The sequence below is a fragment of the Hyperoodon ampullatus genome (genome assembly GCF_949752795.1).
Source record: "Hyperoodon ampullatus genome assembly, chromosome: 20".
Taxonomy (NCBI): domain Eukaryota; kingdom Metazoa; phylum Chordata; class Mammalia; order Artiodactyla; family Ziphiidae; genus Hyperoodon; species Hyperoodon ampullatus.
The window spans coordinates 14,568,713-14,589,704 of NC_136933.1; the positions used below are offsets into that span (position 1 = coordinate 14,568,713).

General features: G+C 35.2%; 1 protein-coding gene across 1 annotated transcript in view; it reads right to left on the minus strand.

The window, feature by feature from the left end:
• The window catches only part of TNKS (tankyrase), a gene marked incomplete at its 5' end in the record, with an annotated part of 174,371 nt that overhangs the window by 125,809 nt on the left and 27,570 nt on the right, over positions 1-20,992 (minus strand). Inside the window, one exon of the mRNA XM_079726472.1 lies at positions 2,060-2,155. Within this exon, the coding sequence (XP_079582598.1) occupies positions 2,060-2,155 (96 nt within the window). The remainder of the gene's footprint in view (positions 1-2,059; positions 2,156-20,992) is intronic.

The window sequence follows — 20,992 nt, forward strand, 5'->3', positions numbered from 1 at the left end:
TAAATTAAGACTTTCAAAAGATTCTCTTTTTATCACTGCTCAATCTTTTAAATTTAACTTTGGAAATAATACTTCCACCATAATTCCATCAGAATAGAATTCTTTCCATCAGAAAGAACTACTTAGAAGAGAACCTGCGTGGGCAGAAAAATATTTTGGAATATATTTCACTGCATTATATAACACGAGTGTGTAAATATCATTAGCTTATATTTTCCACTAGAATGTTTTTCTTTTAAATCATATCCGAAAAGTTGTATGTCATTTCCAAGAGAGCATATTCTTGAAAAAAAACAATTAATGAGCTCAGTATTATGACCAAGAAGAATTTAATATCTTCCTATCTAAGCCAAATACAGTGCTAGATGCTTTTCCAGGGAAGTTTAACAGACATGGTATCTGTCCTCCAGGAAGATTTGGTCTCTATGAGTTATTCTGCCAAATTTCTTTCCAAAACTAACAGCCAGTGTAACCTCCCCTGAAATTCACTTCCACTTAGAAGATAGCTTCTTGTTGTTCATAACTTATATTCAAACTCTGTCTTTTAAAAAAGTGAAAGTGGATCTAAAGCAGTGCTGCATTAAATGAACAAATGGACAAATCTAACAAACGGACAAGGCAGGCGTTGAGGATTGAAGAGAAGGAAAGGTCAGATGGAGGACACAGATACAGAGACAGTCTTGGTCAGCATTTATAATATCCCTCTAGTACTATGCATTTTCTCCTTTGGTCAGAGACCACTCCAAGGCTGCAGTCGTTGCCCGGGGCTTTGCTAAAGGAAGAGACTGAAAGGCTGCAGAACCTAAACAGCAGCCCTGAGGCTACAGACTTTAATTTCATTATTTAAAACTTTACAATTATATTTAAATTTCTTCTTATCTACACTGGTTTAAAATAGCTTTATTCCTCTAGTGTATGTTATCATGATTCAGCAACCGAATCACCCAAGCTCTTATAAATTTAGATAAATCAGATTACTCTGATTTAGCAGAGATTATGTTAATTTTAACACTGAGGGAAGTTGTCTTTCCATGCAGAGTAATTAAGCAAAATTCCACATATTTTCAAAGCTTTCTGTATATAGATATTTTCCATTCACCTCAGAATCTTTGTTAAAAATGGACTCAAAAGTGAATAAAAGATTTATTTTCTTCAAACCTGGACAAATTTAAAAGGAAGCTAAAAGTCATTTACTTTCATACAACCTAAAGCAATACTGTGAGCACTGCAGTGACAGAGGCTCCAAATTATAAATGTCAGTTAAGTAAAAGAAGGCAAAGGCAGCAGAACTCAGACGCTGAGAATAAAAACAAAAATAGATCCAATGCAGCATTCTGCGAATGAAGATCAGTGAAAACGGTTGCTCAATATCACATCACTTATAGCATTATTTCCCATGTTGTTATTGAGAGAGCCTTTCTATTCCAGCATTTCCTCTTTGTTGGTTCCTGACATTTGCCTTAATAAAACCAATACTTAAGCCAAAATTTTTCACTATCTGAAGAAAGAAGGTAATCCACTGCCTCAGTTAAAAAGTACTTTGCTATCATCGTAAAAGGGAGAAGATAATGATAAAAATATAAACAGAGGGGCAAGGGAGGAGCGGCATCATATTTTATTTAACCATTGATCTAAGCAATAAGGCAGCAGGTTGTCTTTCCAATCAAAACTACTTTTATAAAGTAATACAAATGCCCTTGCTTGCTGAATAGTGAAGGTCTTCAAAAGAATCAACTGAGAAGATGAGGTACAGGAAATTACAATCCAAACCATAAAAAAAAAGTCTAAAGCATGAATAATTATGTTATCATTTAATGCTGTAATTCTCAGAAATTCTGAGTACAATAAGCAATCCTATTGCTTATGCTTATGCCAGTATAGTGATGAACGAAAAGTTAATATAACAAATCAATAATAAAGTAGAGATAATGGCATATATATTTGTTGAGCTTTTATCAGTAGAAAAAAAATAAAATTCAGAACATAAAGATTTTATAAAAGCAAGCTAATAGATCCAATAGCTAGTAGATAAAATAATCGGGCAGCTCTGTTTTCTTACCTGTAAGGACAGCTTTTGCTGAAGGATCCGCCAGGTCCAGGGCTGATTTCCCATCAGTGTTCCGAATGTTTGGATCAGCTCCGTGCTGCAGCAGCACTGTGCAGGGAAAGCAGAAACAGTATCTTACCTCAGGGATACAAAGATTATTTACTGGTAAGTGCCGCCTCGGCATGGTGTAGGCATAAACATACATTGCACAATTTTTTCTCTTTCAAGAAAAAAAAAAGAAAGAAAGAAAAAGAAAAAAAAGCACTGCAGCAAAGGATCCTCTCTAGAGTAAAGCGAAGTTGGCAACTTGTGGTACAGTATTATCACATGACTTAACATCATAAACACGAAACCAGAAAAATCCTGCAACAGACAGTTTGGGTTTGCCTCCTTCAGGCAGAAGGATGGGGAGCTGTATGCTCGCTGCCTCGCACTGTGAAAGCCTCTCACGATGAGCCTGCCCTGTCTTTACTACCACTGTGGCTGCTTGTTGCTGCTGCCGCTTCACTGCTGAATTTCCCACCGCTTCCTCGTCTTGGAACAGCTGTAAATACTGTGCAAGCCTTTTAGTGCTCACTGCTTACATGTATGGAAACTCACCAGAACATACTGGCTTGCTTCCAAGAAGTTTACCAGACACAGTAACGCATGCAACTCTGGTTCCCTGCAGCCGAGCTGCAGAAAGGAACTGCCTTCCACAATAATTCTGGCCATCAAAAATTTTTAGAATCAGAAATTCCATCACTATGATATATGCTGAGGAATGAATGTTACACATGCTATACTGGGTAAAAAGTAGCTACAGAGAATTTTGAGATGTGTAGGCTTCCAAAAGAGAGAATCGTTGTTTAAGTAAAATCCAGATATAATTTATTAATCTAAAACATTTCTCAACTACATGTGGTATGTGTGTGTATAGGGGCGGGGTGGGGATGGTGGAGAGGGGTGGGCGGGTGTTGCTATAACACTACCCAACCAATGGTTAAACTAATAAATATATTAAAAACTAGTCTAATAAGCAAAGTTCAATTACAAGTTATTCTAACAGTTCAAATCTAACACAAGATTTTGTGTACTCCTGGAGAGAACAGGAGTTGTTACCATTTACCAATATTCTATAGCATAAATTTAAAACAAAGCAGAAATATTAAATTCAAATAAATGGTTAAAGACATGTTATATATGACTGTTGATGTGTCCCAGATTTTCATTCATTAACAGTCCCATGCTAAAGTACATACATTCTTTAGGAATATTTGGAAGGCAAGCCTCATATATTACTAAGTACAGAGCTTTATAAAGCTCTTCTTTCTCCCTTTAATACATAAGCTATCTAGTCGATGGCTTTATTATAAGGTACAAAGGAATAGCCTTATCTAGAATTGGGACACAGCTGCTGGGACAGCATGCATCAGCATCTCTTGCACTAAATCTTGGATACTTTCAGACTTGGGATAACAAAAACTAGCCATGGCTTGAAAAGATGCAGTGAGATTTTGCTAAGACTTTCACTCTTGACTGTAAGCAATGAACATAATTCTTTTCCAGATGTTTATAAAGTGACAAAAGTAGCACAAAATAGCAAGTACCATAATGTGAAACTGTAGTTATTCTTTCATCATAATGAATAAGCTTTCACAGCAATATATATATTTTTTATTCCAGGAAGAAATCCCAACATGAAGATTTGGCTTGTAAAGGGTCTTTATCATGAAGCAAGCTCATGTATCAAATGTAAAGATGACAGCTATCGCTATATCTTTATTTAGTTGCTGAGTGATCACATGCCAAAAGTAGGAAAACAAAGAAATAACAGCTACCATGAAAAGCTGAGTTTTTTTATCGCATACTTCGAGGACTTCAGAACCTGCTTTAAACAAGAAGTGTAAGGACGTAGTTTAACAACCCTTGATGATAATATGGTGGGAGCTTTTACTGTGCAGCTTAATGCGTGGTAGAGGCAAAACATAGAAAGCCTTATCGTTCCTCCAAAAGTCACCTAAAGTCTCAGCCTTACCTATTATATCTTTGCTATTTTGAAACAGAAATCTGCCATTACAGTTTAGTTGCAGTTTTGCTTTGTTTTAGTTGACTTTGAAAGGAGTCATCTTTTCACTAGAAATATCTGTTTTCTAAACATTTTTGAGTCATATGCATCTCATTCATTGGACCCGAACACACAGAAACATCGCTGCAGAGCTATGTAGCAACAGGGAAGAAGAAGCTGAATTTTCCAAACCAGAAGCTGATAACAAAATCCACATTAGAAAATAATTGAACCATTTTAATTCACCAGATATGGGTAAAAACCCCACAAAACTCAGTAGAGTTAAGAGTTTTAGGAGCAATAAAGGTATCCATAACTAGACCACAAGGGATCTAAACTTACCTAACTTTTTTATAAAAGGGCAGCACTGGGGAGATTAAATGGGAACAAAAAATAGCATCTAAAGTACTAAGCACAGAGCCTGACAATACATATCAGCTAATACTAATATTTAAAGCACATTTTAAAATGTATTTGTACTCTCAACTTTACCACTAACTACTAATCCATTGCTTTGTCCTAGAGCCAAACCTTCAGATCTTAACTTTTTCTGTAAAGGGCCAGAGAGAAAATATATTAGGCTTTGTAGACCATATGGTCTCTGTCTCAGCTATTCAGCCTTGCCTCAACCCCATCATTACAGAGGAAAAGCAGCCACAGACAATACTTAAAGGCATGTGTGTGGCTCTGTTTCAATAAAACTTTATTAAAATTTGAATTCTGTATAATTCTCATATATAAGAAAATGTTGTTATTATTGTGTATTTTAAAAATCATTTAAAATGTAAAAACAATTCTTAGCTTACAGGACATACAAAAAACAAGGGATGAGCTGGATTTGGCCCATGGTCATAGTCTGCCAACCTCGACCGTGGGCAGTGATAAAGTGTGGGCAGTGATAGATAAAGTGAGGGCAGTAATAGACAAAGTGTGGTCCATGGACTGTTCTAGTCCTCGAACTCTCTGTAATCTAACGACATTGAGATAACCACAGAAATTAAGAGGAAGCATTTAAAACTGTGTGTGTCATTTTAAAATTACTTTTTCCAGTACCTCATCTTTATTGTAGTTTACAGAGTTATTGGCCTGCCAAGCATTGGGGAAGGAAAAAGACTGGTCCCTGACCACAGACAAGGTTGAGAAGCACTAAGCCAATTCCCAGGTCTATAAAGTGAAGGACTTGGACTAGATAAATGATTTCTATGTATCTAGAACAGGCCTCAAATCCCTCATAATGCTTTAGAGTTACAGTCTAAGCATTAAGATCTAAAATCTTAAAAAAGAAAAAAAGATTTGCCTCAAGCAGACCCTTTTCCTTCCCTACCCTTTTAATCAAAATGGAAAAAAAAAAGATTTATTTATCCTAACACTTGATTTAACAAAAACAAAATTAATAGTTGAGACCATGATCAAAGTTGTAGGGTACATACTAAAAAGTACCAAGTACTTCTTGAGCAATTCCTCAAGTCAAATTTTTTTCACACTATTCCCTATGAAGATCTGTGTGATACTATTTTCTAATACCAGAAGAACAGCACATACATAGGATTTTCTAATACCAGAAGAACAGCACATACATAGGGCAAAGATAACAACCATGGCTTTCAAGATTGTCAGTCTGTACTTGAAGTGGTGACATGTAGGACTCTCAATGCTAGATGCTTCAGAAGTTGCTTGCAAAGTTCTGTGCTACCAAAAGGAATAATAAAATGACTACAGATACATAATACAATTAGAAATTCATCTTGTAACAGATTCTTCTTCAAAAGTAGCACAAATGTCTGAAGCAAAGTTCCCAGAATATACAATCAATATACAAACTAAGGTTTGAAAGAAAAACAAGGAAACTAAAATCTGAGTAACATTCAGTAAGTAAATTCGAGACTACTAAGGACGGACATTCAAAATCTCCTTGTATTATCTTTAACCAATTAGGGCATTATCAAACCTCAAATCCCAAATGACTAGGCTCTATATCTCAAATCCATTTATCTCCTTTGGAAGTTACAAGGGTGGAGAAAATATAGCAGCTAGCATAATAACAGAGAGTTAAGCCCAAGGTAAGATCAGAATATTCAAAATGACATTCTCAAAAGAGCTATGGCAAGAAGGCCATGGGATTCTCCTATTTCTGGTGCACACATTCAGCTACAGTGAGCCAGCTTCAGGGAGCATGCCTTCAGTCTGTGACCAATGCAGCAGAGACTGAAATCGATTCATTTAATTCCTCAAAACTATTAAATTTAAGCATTCATATCATTTTAGAAAATATTTCTACACGTATGCGAAGCCTCATCTTACCAAATTCCTAGAAAAATATGAAGTGCTATTATGATAAATTATATTTAAGTATAGGCACTAATAACTGATTTAAGAAGATAGAAGAAATAGAAACAATGTGAATTTTCCAAGCTAAAAATGTAGCAAGGCTTTTAGGTAAATTACGAAAAAGCATTTAAGTATAGTTTTCACTTTTAATGGCAGAAACCCTCCTATTAAGATATGGTAAATTCTTTGTTATGTGAATTTTAGAGCTACATTAAAGGTCTAAAACTGTTCCTCACAATGAACAGACACTCAATTTTAAAAGAAGTTATGTTTATGTTAAAATGTTTTGCAAGTATTTCATAGTCATCTTATTCTTTTAATTAGAGTATAGAAATACTCATTTTACTGAGTTTCTAAAATTAAATCACACAAAGCACCAAATTCAGCAAATAAAAATTTTAATTTTGGAGCAAAATACTAAGAGACCAAATTTTAACTAGCTATAATCTTCAATGCATAAGACAAAAGATATACAAACTTCTAATATATGAAGAGATGCTCAATATCATTATTCAAAAGAAAATGCAAATTTAAAAGATGGGCAATGACCCATCTTTTATTATTAATGGTATTCCATATTAATGAGAATGTACTAAACTGGAACTCTCATCCATTGCTGGTGGGCATGTAGAGTGGTATGTAACTACTTTGGAAATCAATTTGACAATTATTATAAAGGTAAATATACACTACTGTATGTTGTAACATCCTACTCTTAGATCTTTATCCAAGAGGAAAAGAAATATGTCCATACAAAACACCTGCACATGAAAATTTCATATGTTTATTTAGAAAAGCAAAAAAATGAAAAACATCTCAATATTCATCAACAGGTGAAAGGATAAGCAAATTGTAGCATATCCATACAAAAGAATACTACTTAGCAATAAAAAGAAATAAACTATTGACTCATACTAGAGGGGTGAAATCTCTACAACATGCTGAGCAAAAGGAGCCATACAGGAAAGAACATATTTCTAGAACAGAAAACTAATCTACACTGACAGAAAACAGATCAATTGTTCCCTGGGGATGGTGGAGGAGAAGAGAAAACTGACTGCAAATGGACACCAAAGAACTTTTTAGAGTGATAAAACTGCTCTATTAAATTGTGGTAGTGGTTACATGGGCGTATACATTTGTCAAAACTCATCAATATATATACTTAAAATGGACGCATTTTATTTCATTATCTCAAACTAATTTTATGTTGTAATTCAATAAAGTTGATTTTTTAAAAGCTCAATAGAGGAGTTTAATCGCAGATTAGATAAATCTGAAGAGAAATTTATTGTCCTGGAAAACACGTCAACAGATCCAAGAATGCTGCAAGGAGAAATAATCATAGACAAAGGATGGAGTGAGAAGCTCTAGTATGTTGTAATCAGTCTTAAAAGAAACACATACATATTTGAAGAGATAATGCCTAAGATTTTCCCATAACTAATAAAAGACACAAATTTATACGTTCAAGAAGCCCAAACAGGATAAACTCAATGATACAGAAAAAAATATTACACACATAAATTAGGAACAACTACTATAAAAAAATAGTTGATAATTCAAAACAAAGCAATAAGTTTTAGAGTAATACGTCAGAGGTAAATAATTTGTGAACCTACCCTAACTATAGTGTATGTTATACTATATAGCAGATGTTAAGCAACGATTTAATTATAAATCTGTTTCCATGTATGTTTGCAAAAAATGATATTTTTACAAGTGTAAAAACACCATATTCCTATTCTTGGGATAAATTTAATTTAGGTAACATCAATTAAATTATGTTATACCTTAAAAATTACTTTAAAATAAATGTTAATAGCTTTAAATACATTCCTACAAACACTACTCTAGAACCAACATATATAAGGTCTGACTAGGCAAATCAAAGAAAACTCTCTGATATAAATTTAATATTTATTTTCATTTGCAAAATTTTTTGTTTTAAAAATATTTTATTTCCTCTTTACATTTTTTAGAATTCTCTTCCTTTATTAAGGTCCATCTTCTTACCAGCAGTTTCCACCCCCAAATAAACTAACTATTTAAATCCTTCAAATTCTAACATTCATAGGAGACAAATACTGGTTCTACATACCAAATTAAATTTGGGACTCCGAAAGAGTGATCAGTTCTATTCCCTGTCAACATACTCAGGCTAATCAGTAAGTTTCTCTCAACATAAACTAGACTCATGTTGATTTTTTTTTGACACTCAGTGGTATCTTTTCACTGAATGAGTAGTGACATTCACTGAGTGAAGTAGGCTTCTTTCATCTTAATTAATATCCTTTGGAGAAACCTCTGAGAACCTCATAATATAATGCCTAGCCTAATGTGACCCTACTTATAAAGCTCTTCTGAAATGGAGATTTAAGAGCAGGTATTCTGGTATATAATGAACACAGATCCGAGCAAGCTGGAGAAGTTTTGAAGTAATGGTTGTGTGGTCTTAGCTTGGACTGGTTAGCCATAAATTAAGATGATTAAGTGATCTTCTAGTGCCTATAGCTACACTGTCCAATATAGTAGCCACTATCCATATGTAAGTATTGAGTCTTTGAAATGTGGCTAGTGAGACTGATGATCTGAATTATTAATTCTATTTTATTTTAATTATTTAATTTTAATTAATTTAAATATTAAGTTGATACATGATACACTGGTACATGATTCAGTTATTGGAAAATGTTTAATATGTTTTGAACACCTTAGATATGTGAATCTACTGTTTCAACTGTAAATTCTGTTAAATCTAAATACAGATCAAGTATTACTGATGAAAAGTTTGCTTGAATTGAGATGTGCTTTAAGTAGAAGATATACACTAGATTTCAGAAACCAGTTGAAAAAAAATATAAAATTTTTCATTAATAACGTTTTTAAATGTTATATACCATTTTTAAAGGTTATTTCCCATTTACAGTCATTACAAACTATTGGCTCTATTCCCCAGGTTGTACAATACATCCTGGAGCCTATCTTACACCCAACAGTTTGCACCTCCCACTGCCCTGCCCCTATATTGCCCCCCCCACCTCGCCACTGGTAACCACTATTATGTTCTCTGTATCTGTGAGTCTGCTTGTTTTGATATATTCACTAGTTTGTTGTATTTTTTATATTTCCATATATAAGTGATATCTATAGTATTTGTCTTTCTCTGACTTATTTCACTTAGCATAATAATGTTTTATACTCATTATATGTTGAAATAATATTTTGTATATGCTGCTTTAAGGAATATATTATTAAATTAATATCACCTGTTTCTTTTAATGTGGCTATTAGAAAAATTTAAATTACATTCATGTCTGGCATTATATATCTACTGAATAGCTCTACTCTAGAGCAGAGTGAACTACTGACGTTTTGGACCAGATAATTATTTACTGCAGGTGTAGGGTGATGGCTCCACCATGGTGCCCTGGAGACTCTGCACGTATCCTCACATGCTAAGCAAAGACTTGAATCACAGTTCATCTGTGTCTTGGTGCAAATGCCTTGTGACCTCTGGAAATGAAAGATGAGAGACTTGCAAGGAGCTACTGTGAGGCCACCTTCCACTCACCTCTCTACCTTCCCTCATCACTTCCCACTTCTGATGAGATAGGGTAGGGGGCTTTCTTCACCTCCCCTTCTATTGGCTCTTCAGCAACAGAGGATCCCACAACTTGTCCTGCAGTCATTCAGCCCTTTTCCTCTCAGTGTCATCCTTTTTGCTGTATAGTACAAGGACCACAAGGAGCTGGCACTTGTGGCATCGTTTCTAGTCAAATTAGTCAGGCCCTGGCTTTGGCCTTGGCTTGTCTTGCATCGTGAACTTGCAACAGTAGGGAGTAGCCCTGGGCATTGTAAGATGTTTAACAGCACCCCTGACCTCTACCCAATAGATGTAAACAGCACTCCCCCACTGTGACAACCAAAAATGTCTCTAGATATTGCTAAATATCTCCTCAATGGGCAAAACTGCTCCTGGCTAAAACCACTGCTCCTTAGGGTCTTAAGGACCCACACCTACTCCCCTCACTCACACTCGCACACACACACACACACGAACTTTTGTGAAGTGGAATACATGAAGGTCTATGCTTCTCCCCTCTCAACACTTTTACATATTGGGTTACTGCATTAGATTTCATTTGAAGGAAGATTTCTGTGGTTTAAGAACATAATAGGAAATAAGCAAATAGTAAATCAATAAAACAGTAACTAGTAAATGTTTTTAAAAACAGTAAATAATAGTAAATGGTAAATAATAAAAATGATTTCTAAGGATTCTTTTAATTTTAAGATGCTGTGACTTATGAATGTATCTTTGAGTACTGACTTTATCAGTTAGAGGGCTTATTTTTTTAATTACAAGGGAGAAAAAACTACTTTAACTGCCTTAAACAACATGAAAATTTATTGAAGAATAGAGGCATCTCATCAAAAGCAAAGGCAGAAACATGTCCCCAGATTTATCCTGCTGCTGCCTATCCCTGTCTCCCAGCTTTGTTGCCATCACCCTCGGCTACAGACAATACATATACTTGTACTATCTGAACCTTAATTCCAAACTCTCATTAAAGAGAATTTGCTCCAGCTTGCCTCAAATCTGGTTCTGGACTTCAAAAGCTTGGCCAGAGAAGCTGGAAGAGGCAATAAAAACATCGGTGATGGGGAAAGAGGCGTTAGTTCTAGAGTACGTAGGCGGATCTCAATGGGCATCTACAGCAATAACAGATCTTAAATTTAAAGTATTATGTAGATATGGCTATACATGGTAAATGAATCTTTACAAAAATGTCTCTATTTCACATATTTCTACAGTGTTTTAATGTTTATTACAAATATATATTACTTTTATAATGAGAGAGATATTTCTCCTCAGACAAAAATGATCTTTACACATGCTGTTTAAGTATGTTCGCCAAAACAATACTTCTCTTAAAGCTGCTCTTTAAAGTAATTAATTTGTAACCAATGGAGAAATAAATATTGGTCAGTCCTTATCAAGCAAACAACATTAAATATGGTGTAGCATTAAATAAACAATTCCAATATAAAATAAATACATTAATTTAGAATCTGTGATAATGCTGAGACTGCAGAAATAAGTCTAAAGTAAAATAGTCAAGAAGTAATTTTCTATTGTGTAAAAGTCCAGGTTTTTAACCATACTTTTTTTAGTCTTTGAATTTCATACAAAAGTCACCAAAAATTCAGAATTCTGTCAACAACTGGGACTAGCATACTTGTGATACATAATTTTACCTCAAGGAACGATCTGCCTTTATGTGTCTTTGAACTTAGAAAAAAAATATATTCTTATTTTTTCCTGGTGAGGAACAAGGAAAAAAGTTACAAATGGGTTTCCATCTAATGAGGCACACAAAGGCAGATAGTTCATTGAGCTAAAATAAGTTCAAAAAAATCAAATTCTCTCCTAAGTCTGCCGCACTTACTAATAGCAAAACACCACAGTTAAGTTGGTCCTCTGGAACCAGACTGAATGGGTTAGAATCCCAGTTCCGCCACCTCCTAGTTCTGGGACCCCAGGAAGCGACAACACCTCTCTGTACTTCCATTTCCTCACCAGTAAATCAGGAGGTAATAACAGTACCTACTCATGGGGTTATTAGGAGGACAAAACAAATAAATATTTGAGGAGCTCTTAGAACAGTGGCTAACATATAGTACACATGTGCATGTAAGAATTTTTAAAAAGACATTAGAAAATATTTAATTACTTACTCAAAAAAGCTAATCCAAGTAAATAAAATTTTACTGAATTTACATGAGACTAGTTCTTTATGATCAAACTTTGGCATGAAATGTTATAATAATAAAAGAATCCTCCAATTAAACTTTGCTCCCATTATCAAGATTTCCTATAAATAGAGAAGACCAAGAATTTTTGAAAAGGCCCGTTACATATGGAGTAACTTAGGTATAGATTATTCTGTATGTGTATATAGCAGATTCTTATATCCAATTCAATTATATCCTTTTTGCAATAAGGAGTTAAGGCAGGCCCCAATACATCTGGGAAATCAGCATTATCTGCTTACACAAACCACAATTTATTATAAGATAAAGCAGGCAGTAGAACAAATATAAGAATGATTATAACAAAGCATATCTCCTTTCTACCTGGAAACCCTAGAGAATCAAGTCTAAAAGAAAATCCTGTCTAGGAGTCAGACAAACCTGGGTTTGAAAATACTGCTCTCTACTTGGCAGTTGTCTGGCCTGAGTCAAGTGATTTCACCTCTGTCAATTTCAATTTCCTCTTTCACTACCTTCCTCCAAGGATTGCTGTCATAATTGAGACAATATATATAAACCTAGCTTGGTTCTTAGCACACAATAGGGACTCAATAAACACCCTATCCCTTCAGTCAGGACTTTTCCATCTGCCTTTCAAAAATAGAATCCCGTGCACAGAGAGTGCTAAAAAAATACCAGTTGAATTAAAATAAAGGCAAACTGGTAACAGCCTTAGGAACAATGAATTCGTTTGTGCCCAATTATTGTTTTATACTTCCTTGTACTTAGGGGAAGATTACTTTTTCTAATACTTGACTAGAGTCATGTAAATAAAACACTAATAAGTAACAAAGTAGATATTATAGTCTGACCACGTAAGTTTATAACAGGATGACAGAATTTTTACAGTTCTAGGGACAGCAACCACATGCAAAAGGTGCTTCCCAATCTCTCTGAGAGAAGTTTCACCCGCCTTTCTCCGAGTCCACACCTAAATTGTTAAGAGCCGAGTAAGGCCTCAAGGACTTACTAGCATTTCCAGGCAAATTCCCCCACTATAAAATATTAAGACCAATTCAGTTTTAGTGCTACAGTTTTAGTGATACAAGGTTTAAAGTCACATGTTTGAAAACATTTTTCACAAGGAACACAGGGTTGAGCCAGTACCATAATATTCTGATTCTGCTTTGAATTTTAGTTTCTTAAGAAATAATATCACAACTATTATTTTCCTATGTCTCTAAGAATTCAAATGATTGGAACCTCAATATACTGTTGTACTTTCAACCTGAAGGAGGCAAAGAACATAACTGTTAAGTTTTCATTCTTTGGGAAATATATCAAATAATTTTTTAAATGTAGCTTGTTTTCGATAAATTATCCTATGAGTGATATTCTTAATGACAGTATTCAATCATGTTTCTCACATCCCACCTGAGCTCCTTTCCCCCACAGTGAGGAGGAAAACAATGCCTTTTTCTTTTAACAGAGTTCCCCCTTTGCTCTTTCCCTTCTCTCATTCCTAGAGGGCTGCAATTTTCAAAACAGCAATTATGATGCCCTCTAGCAACTTGAAGAACTATTTACTCATAATTAATTTGCCTTTAAAAAATTATCATTGTTCATGTCTCTGCATTTGTCAAGCTTTCATATGCTTTTTACTTAGTCATAGCAAATCACTAGAACTTCATACTCCTGCTATTGAAGTATTTGTGGGGAAAATGTTTATGTTACGATAATTTTCCATTATCCTATCTGCAATGTCTCTGCTAAGTTAAAAGGCATAAACTGCCATTTTTTAAAAAGTTTCATGTCTTATCAAATCATAATTCAAGTTTACAAAGTAACAATGAATATGAAACAAAGGACATAAACTAATTCACAATGAAGGCAACAAAGAGCCACATATCCGTCGTTAAGTTTTTACTGAGTGTCAGAATACAGAAATGATCTCTGAGAACACCTTATGCTGCCACCCAAGGGAAAAGAGAGTGGAAGGAAACAAGCACTTGCTGAGGCTCTACCTGCTTTATTATTTCATTTAACTTTCCATAACAATCTGATGCAGTAGGTCTGATGCCCACCTTATAAATGAGAAATTGAGGCTCAAAGCAACTAAATTATTTGTGGTAAAGGGGAATTCATACTTAATTCTAAAGCCAAGCATTTAATTTCTACCTTATCATTCTACACAAGTAGAAGCCAAGATCACACCAGAACTGAAACTCAAGCTTTCTTTCCTTCATGTGAATTCTAAAGGGCACATCTATGCGTTTGTCCTAAATACCTTCCTCCAACGACCAATGTCCTCTTCCTAACCCCAGCCAACAACCCTCTGTGGGTAAGCAGGCAACCAGACTCTGCAGTAACACCAAGACAGCCAGGGTTCCATTTTAGGAGACCCACTAGAATACTTCCTTCTCTTGTTCCCATCATCCTCATACTCAAGTACAATAGATTCTTTGCCCCCCAAAGGCAAAATGAAATATATGCCCTCTATCTGTAACCATGATTATTTGTGCCACAACAAATATAGAAATTTTCAGGCTTGACACAAAATAAACATATATGTGGACACACTGTGGGATTTCTTAATGTCTTATTTGTACTGTCATACCTGAGGGCAGAATATGAAACAACTCACAATAAGGTTACATTCGTAATCCTGGATTCTGTTTACAGATGAAAAGTCTAACACCCACCCCCATCTAAAAAAAGAGAATTAGCAGACTTAAATAACTAAAACAACAAAAATACATAACATTTTTTTAAAGCCTGAAACTGCAATTATTATACTTAACAACTTTCTAGTTTGGTCAGCTGAAAATGGGGAGTGAGAAGGCCTCCATAAGTCTTTATCTCCAGTCTGGGCCGGCCTCTGAAATCTCAGTTACCAGGGAACTGTACAAAGCAAGGACACAGTTTTAATATACATGCGTTTCAGATAACACGATAACCATGTAAAGAGAACCCACTGGTTACATGAGCCATTTGCCTCAAATACCACTTTCATACAACACCAAACTTAAGCCATGCATCTCACTGAAATCCATAGACTGTTTTGGACAATCATGTTTAATCTAAAAGTAAGTGCAAACATATAATTAATTAATTTAACAGACAGTCTTGAGCAGTAAGCAAAGCATTACATCACTTTTTTAAATGTATGAGGTGTTTTTTTTGGTTGTTCTTTTGTTGTCACTTGACCTTTTCCCCCCAAATTTAAGCATCTTTGATATATTTCTTAAGTGCTTAGGAGAATAAAGGCATTCATTCTGGGAATTTTAATACAACACAATGAACAAATATCAAACTCTCTATATAAATATATCAATATATATTTAACACCATTAACCAGAACGCCTACTAAAGTAATCCCAAATATATCAGGTAAATGCATAAACACTCTAACCCTCTTGAGTGAAGTTGAACATAAGTGGGCAAGTCATCAAGATAATGGTGCTCAGGGTCAGCAGCGAGTATTTCGGAAGGAAAAACCACTATCATTTCTGGCTCTTCTCCTTTTTAAGGATACAAGTATGGAATTCTGCCTTTTTTTTTTTTTTTTTTTTTTTACTTTTTATGAAAATGCTACATTGAGACTTGTTTAAAAGATCCCAATTCAGTTTTTATATGGAAAAGTAATGTTAAAAATGCCAAAGGGAGGGCTTCCCTGGTGGCGCAGTGGTTGAGAGTCCGCCTGCCGACGCAGGGGACACGGGTTCGCGCCCCAGTCCAGGAAGATCCCACATGCCGCAGAGCGGCTGGGCCCGTGAGCCATGGCCGCTGAGCCTGCATGTCCAGAGCCTGTGCTCCGTAACGGGAGAGGCCACAACAGTGAGAGGCCCGCGTACCGCAAAAAAAAAAAAAAAAAAGGGAAGTATTCTGGCAGGAAAAGGGAAGAGAGAGAATAATGAAACAAAAGCAAGTGAAGCAAATCCTCAAGACTTCACTGAATTTTCAATGAATTTTTGCAAAGAGGAAGGAAGGTGTGGGAAATGACTTTTCTTAGCCTAGCTCATTTATGGATGGCATATGGATAGATAAAGTGACGGACTAAATCAAGAGCCCTAATCAAGTACTCCAGCAGCTACATTTCTTTGATTCTTATTAAGAAGCTCTAGCTTTCCAGTAGTTTATCCTGAAGTAATCAGGGTTTACATATGTAATTAATGAAAATGACAGTCTCTACAGTACTGTTTATAAAATAGTGAAAAATCAGAAATATTCTAAATGGCCTAATATAGGTGAATGATTTAAAAAGTGGTTATTTCTATATAATTCTTGACTGCCTTTAAAAATAAGATTAGAGGGCTTCCCTGGTGGTGCAGTGGTTGAGAGTCTGCCTGCCGATGCAGGGGACACGGGTTCATGCCCCAGTCCGGGAAGATCCCACATGCCGTGGAGCAGCTAGGCCCGTGAGCCATGGCTGCTGAGCCTGCGCATCCGGAGCCTGTGCTCCGCAACGGGAGAGGCCTCAACAGTGAGAGGCCCGCATACCACAAAAAAAAAAAAAAAAAAAAATGAGATTAGACAAAAATATTCACTGATAATGAAATATGGTCATAACACAAAGTGAAAAAATAAGAAAACAGCATGCGTGGAATGATCTCATTTTTATGTAGAAAGGACTATGGACACAGGTACACTGACTATAACAGCACTATCCAATAGAACTTTCTACAATGATGGCAATTTCAATATCTACACACTCTAATAAGGTAACCAATAGCCAGATATGGTTATTAAGCACTTGAAATGTGGCTAGTACAACTGAAGAATTAAATTTTAAATTTTTTACATTTTAACCGATTTTCATTTATTGGCTACCATAAATCTAAACGGACAGAAAATGAGGTGTGACAATTATTATCAGTGTACTTGCTAATTTTTTTTAAATGAACATCTATTACTTTTAATATTACTGTTAAGACAAAACCCAGAAAGCTGTTAATCTTCAATATATTATATTTGAAATAACAAAAGACAAGAATGTACCAGAAGCAGTCCCACCCTTCCCTCCCCCCACCCTCAATCCCATGCTACTCCCAAGTTCCAGGACTTTTCATCAAAGGACCATGGAAGTGATCAGGTAATTTAGTAAAGGAGAAAGATTTATATGATCTAAAGAGAAACACGAGTGTGTAGATAAGGTAATTTAAAATAAGAGTTTGAACAAGGAAAGTAAATATATCTTTCTAGATAAAAGATACATAAAATAGAGTTACCTGGAAATTATGAAAGAGATACTACTTTAGGAGTGAGTTATAATAATAAAAACAGTTTAAGCTTTAGTAAATAGATTATCTTAAGATTTTGTTTTTGTTTTTGTTTTTAAAGCAAGGTAAAATTACCACTTTAAATTTGTTAAATATTAGATGATCTAAAAAGCTGAACTAAGAATAAAGAAGGATTTGTTTGGCACATTTAAAGAATGAAATTAGTTTTTTATGCTTAAAATACACTCAAATAAATCTCACTAAGCAGAGAGAACTTTCTATTCTTAGTCAAGAAAACATTTCTTATTATAACAACTTTATATCAGCTCTACAAACTGTGGCAAAGTAACAGCTTTCTCCTTCCTTCACTAGTAAAATGGTAGGTAATTTGAATCACCTGCTTCATGCATAGGATATAAATATTAGTGAAATTGTTTGGTTAGGTACTTTGGGCTGCCTCAAGGGAAAACACTGTATTATGTATCATGTAACCAAAGCAATTTTTGGTAAATGTACCAACACCACCTTTTTCTTTCTTCTCCCTCCCTGTCTCAACTCTTCAGTTCATGACAGGAGAACTCATGGGTTTAATCTACAAGGAACAACAAAAAGTGTATGACTGCCCATTCCTTATAGAAAATCCATAACCAGAAGTCAATGCATGTTCAGAACCAATATTCAACAACCCATCCTTAATGAAGAATGACGATTTGACAAATGGTAGATTATCTAAACATAATTTATATCTGACTATACGTTTTATATTTGTATATAAATATAGGATTATCTGGCATGCTGCAAATTCATATAACTTTAAAATAAAAGAATCTCAAAATACCACCTAATCAAGGAGAAGTAGAGGGCTTCCCTGGTGGCGCAGTGGTTGAGAGTCCGCCTGCCGACGCAGGGGACACGGGTTCGTGCCCCGGTCTGGGAAGATCCCACATGCCGCGGAGCGGCTAGGCCCGTGAGTCATGGCCACTGAGCCTTTGCATCCGGAGCCTGTGCTCCGCAACGGGAGAGGCCACAACAGTGAGAGGCCCGCGTACCGCAAAAAAAAAAAAAAAAAAAAAAAAAGAGGAAGTAGAAAATTACTCAACTTCCTTATCCACATTAACACAAAGTAATGCAAAAAAGCCAGAGAGAAACTAGCCATCTTCCTGTGAATTGCTCTGTCATTCCACACACATTTCTTGAGTATACAATTAGATACTAGCTATAGGCAACAAGAATACAAGAATAAATTAGACAATTATTGTTAGTTCCTTACCACAGAAAACTAACAATAGGATCAGCCAAGAAGAACCAAGTACAATCTAAGCAGAATACCAAAGGAGCATATAACAAGACACTAACTGATTTGAAGCATGCTCAAATTGACACCTTACCTGATTCAGTTTACGAGACTGTCACTTGACCCTACAGCTGCATTGGAAAGCAAATATATTTTGATTACAACAATTTTAGTTTAATTCATCACTAGGCACACACCACTTGTATATGCTAATTATTAAGTAGGAAAGCATTTTGAACTGTGTTTATGACCCTGATTCACTTGGGGATCAGCTCCAAGATATTTTTCTCTGTGATGGCAACCAAACAAGTCATTCTTCTTAACAATTTCTTTATTGTTTACTTAGGAATTCAATTTCATAAATAGAGTGCAGTCAGTCAGGGTAGTCTAGGTTATGGCCAGTAACAATGTTCTCCATAATCTCAAAGGCTTATTAGTAAAATAAGTTCATTCCTTGCTCCTGCTACAAGTTGGAAAGTGACAGCAGGGGAGTTCCCTCACTCATAGATCCAGGCTGAAGAGGGACTCTATGTGAAAATGTGATCCCTAAATAACAAAGGTAGGAAAAAATAAAATATGGTAAACGGTACTCTGGTCCTTAACACTTGTGCTCCGAAGTTTATATTTGGCTCCCAACTCACATTTTGTTGGGGAAGAAAAAGAAGGAAAGGAAATATACTATTGAGTGGACAGACGGCTACTCTACTCTGAGATGCCAATGAGAACTAGAGGTTAAGACTACACCAGAGCTATAAAGACTGTCTTTGAACTACTTAAACTGCTTATAATTCCTGTCTCAATATTGCGGGAATATGAAAAACTATGACCAAAGCCAGTGACATGAAGAAACAGCTCAAAGAACATCTGTGTGTGTCTTTTGATCTCAGAAGAGCCAAGGGATAGCACAAACCAAAAAAAAAAAGTTTAAGTATTACAAATTAATGTCTTCCTTCACAGAAAGATTTCAGGCAACAAGTTATGAAAAATAACCTATTTCCCTAGATTCTAGAAATATACTTCCAAATAGTAGGGGCAAACAATGTTATCACAGAAATAACCATGCATATTTTGGATAATTATTTTCTAATTAAACAAGGTCCACCTGACTTTTAAATCTTAAAAATGAGCCACATAATACATTCAAGTTTTCATTATGGGGTAGCCAACTCTTTCATTTTAATTTTTAAAAGTGTATCCTAAGTTATTATAAAGCACTTCAAGCAGAGACCCTTAAACCAAAACCTGCTTTCCTGAATTTCTGCAATGTATTGATAATTAAAACTATAATCTTATTTCACTATAAACTGTGTTTAACCTAAGAATAATTGTCTATTAGATTCCTCACCTTATTATTCCAGTGCTGGACAGACACCAAATACTTTTTCTATTTTAACTGACAAATTGGACTTCAACCAAAATTGAAAACTTTTGCTTGCCTAAAGACACCATTAAGAAAATGAAAGGCAAGATTGGGAGAAAGGATTCACAATATATAAATCCAACACAGGTCTATATCCATAACACAGAAAAGAATTCTCAAAACTCGAGAATAATAAGGAAAAAAAGTCAAAAGATCTGAACAGAGACCTCACAAAAAAATACTCATAAATGATCAATATGTACATAAAAATATGCTCAACACATTCAGCCATCAGGGAAATGCAGCTTCTTGTAAAATTCAACACACACTTATCATTCCACCCAGCAATCCCACTCCTAGGCATGTTACTAATAAGTCTTATATCTTACTTGTTTTATCCTTCTGTGGAAACATCATTAATCATCCACTCAAACTTATTTCCTCTTCTTACTACTTAAAAAAAATCCAATTTTATTTGGGAAGCAAGGTGCCCAGATGTAGGGGATAAATCATGATTGGTCCTAATTCTGATAATCTCATTCCTGTTTGCCAGTGGTTACTGCAGGGGGTGAACATGTAACCTACTTCTGAAAAATGGGCTCTTAAGAGGAAGTTTTCTGGGAAAGATTTTTCTTCTTAAAAAAAAAAAATCTTAAGTAGAAAAAGCCCTTTTTTTACCTCCTCCTTTCCTGCTTTGGATGTTGATGTGAGAATATGCTGCTTGGAGCTACTGCTATCACCTTGAAACCAAGAGGGAAAAGCTAACATGTTTGCCTATTCTTTAGAGATTGTTGAAACTCCTGAGTCAATCCTGAAACCTCGTGCAGACTTCCTATCATGTGAGTCAATAAGATTTTATTGTTTAAGCGATTACTGATGAGGTATTCTGTTATTTACAACTGAAAGCATCCCAGATAATATACATCCTACTCCATTTCAA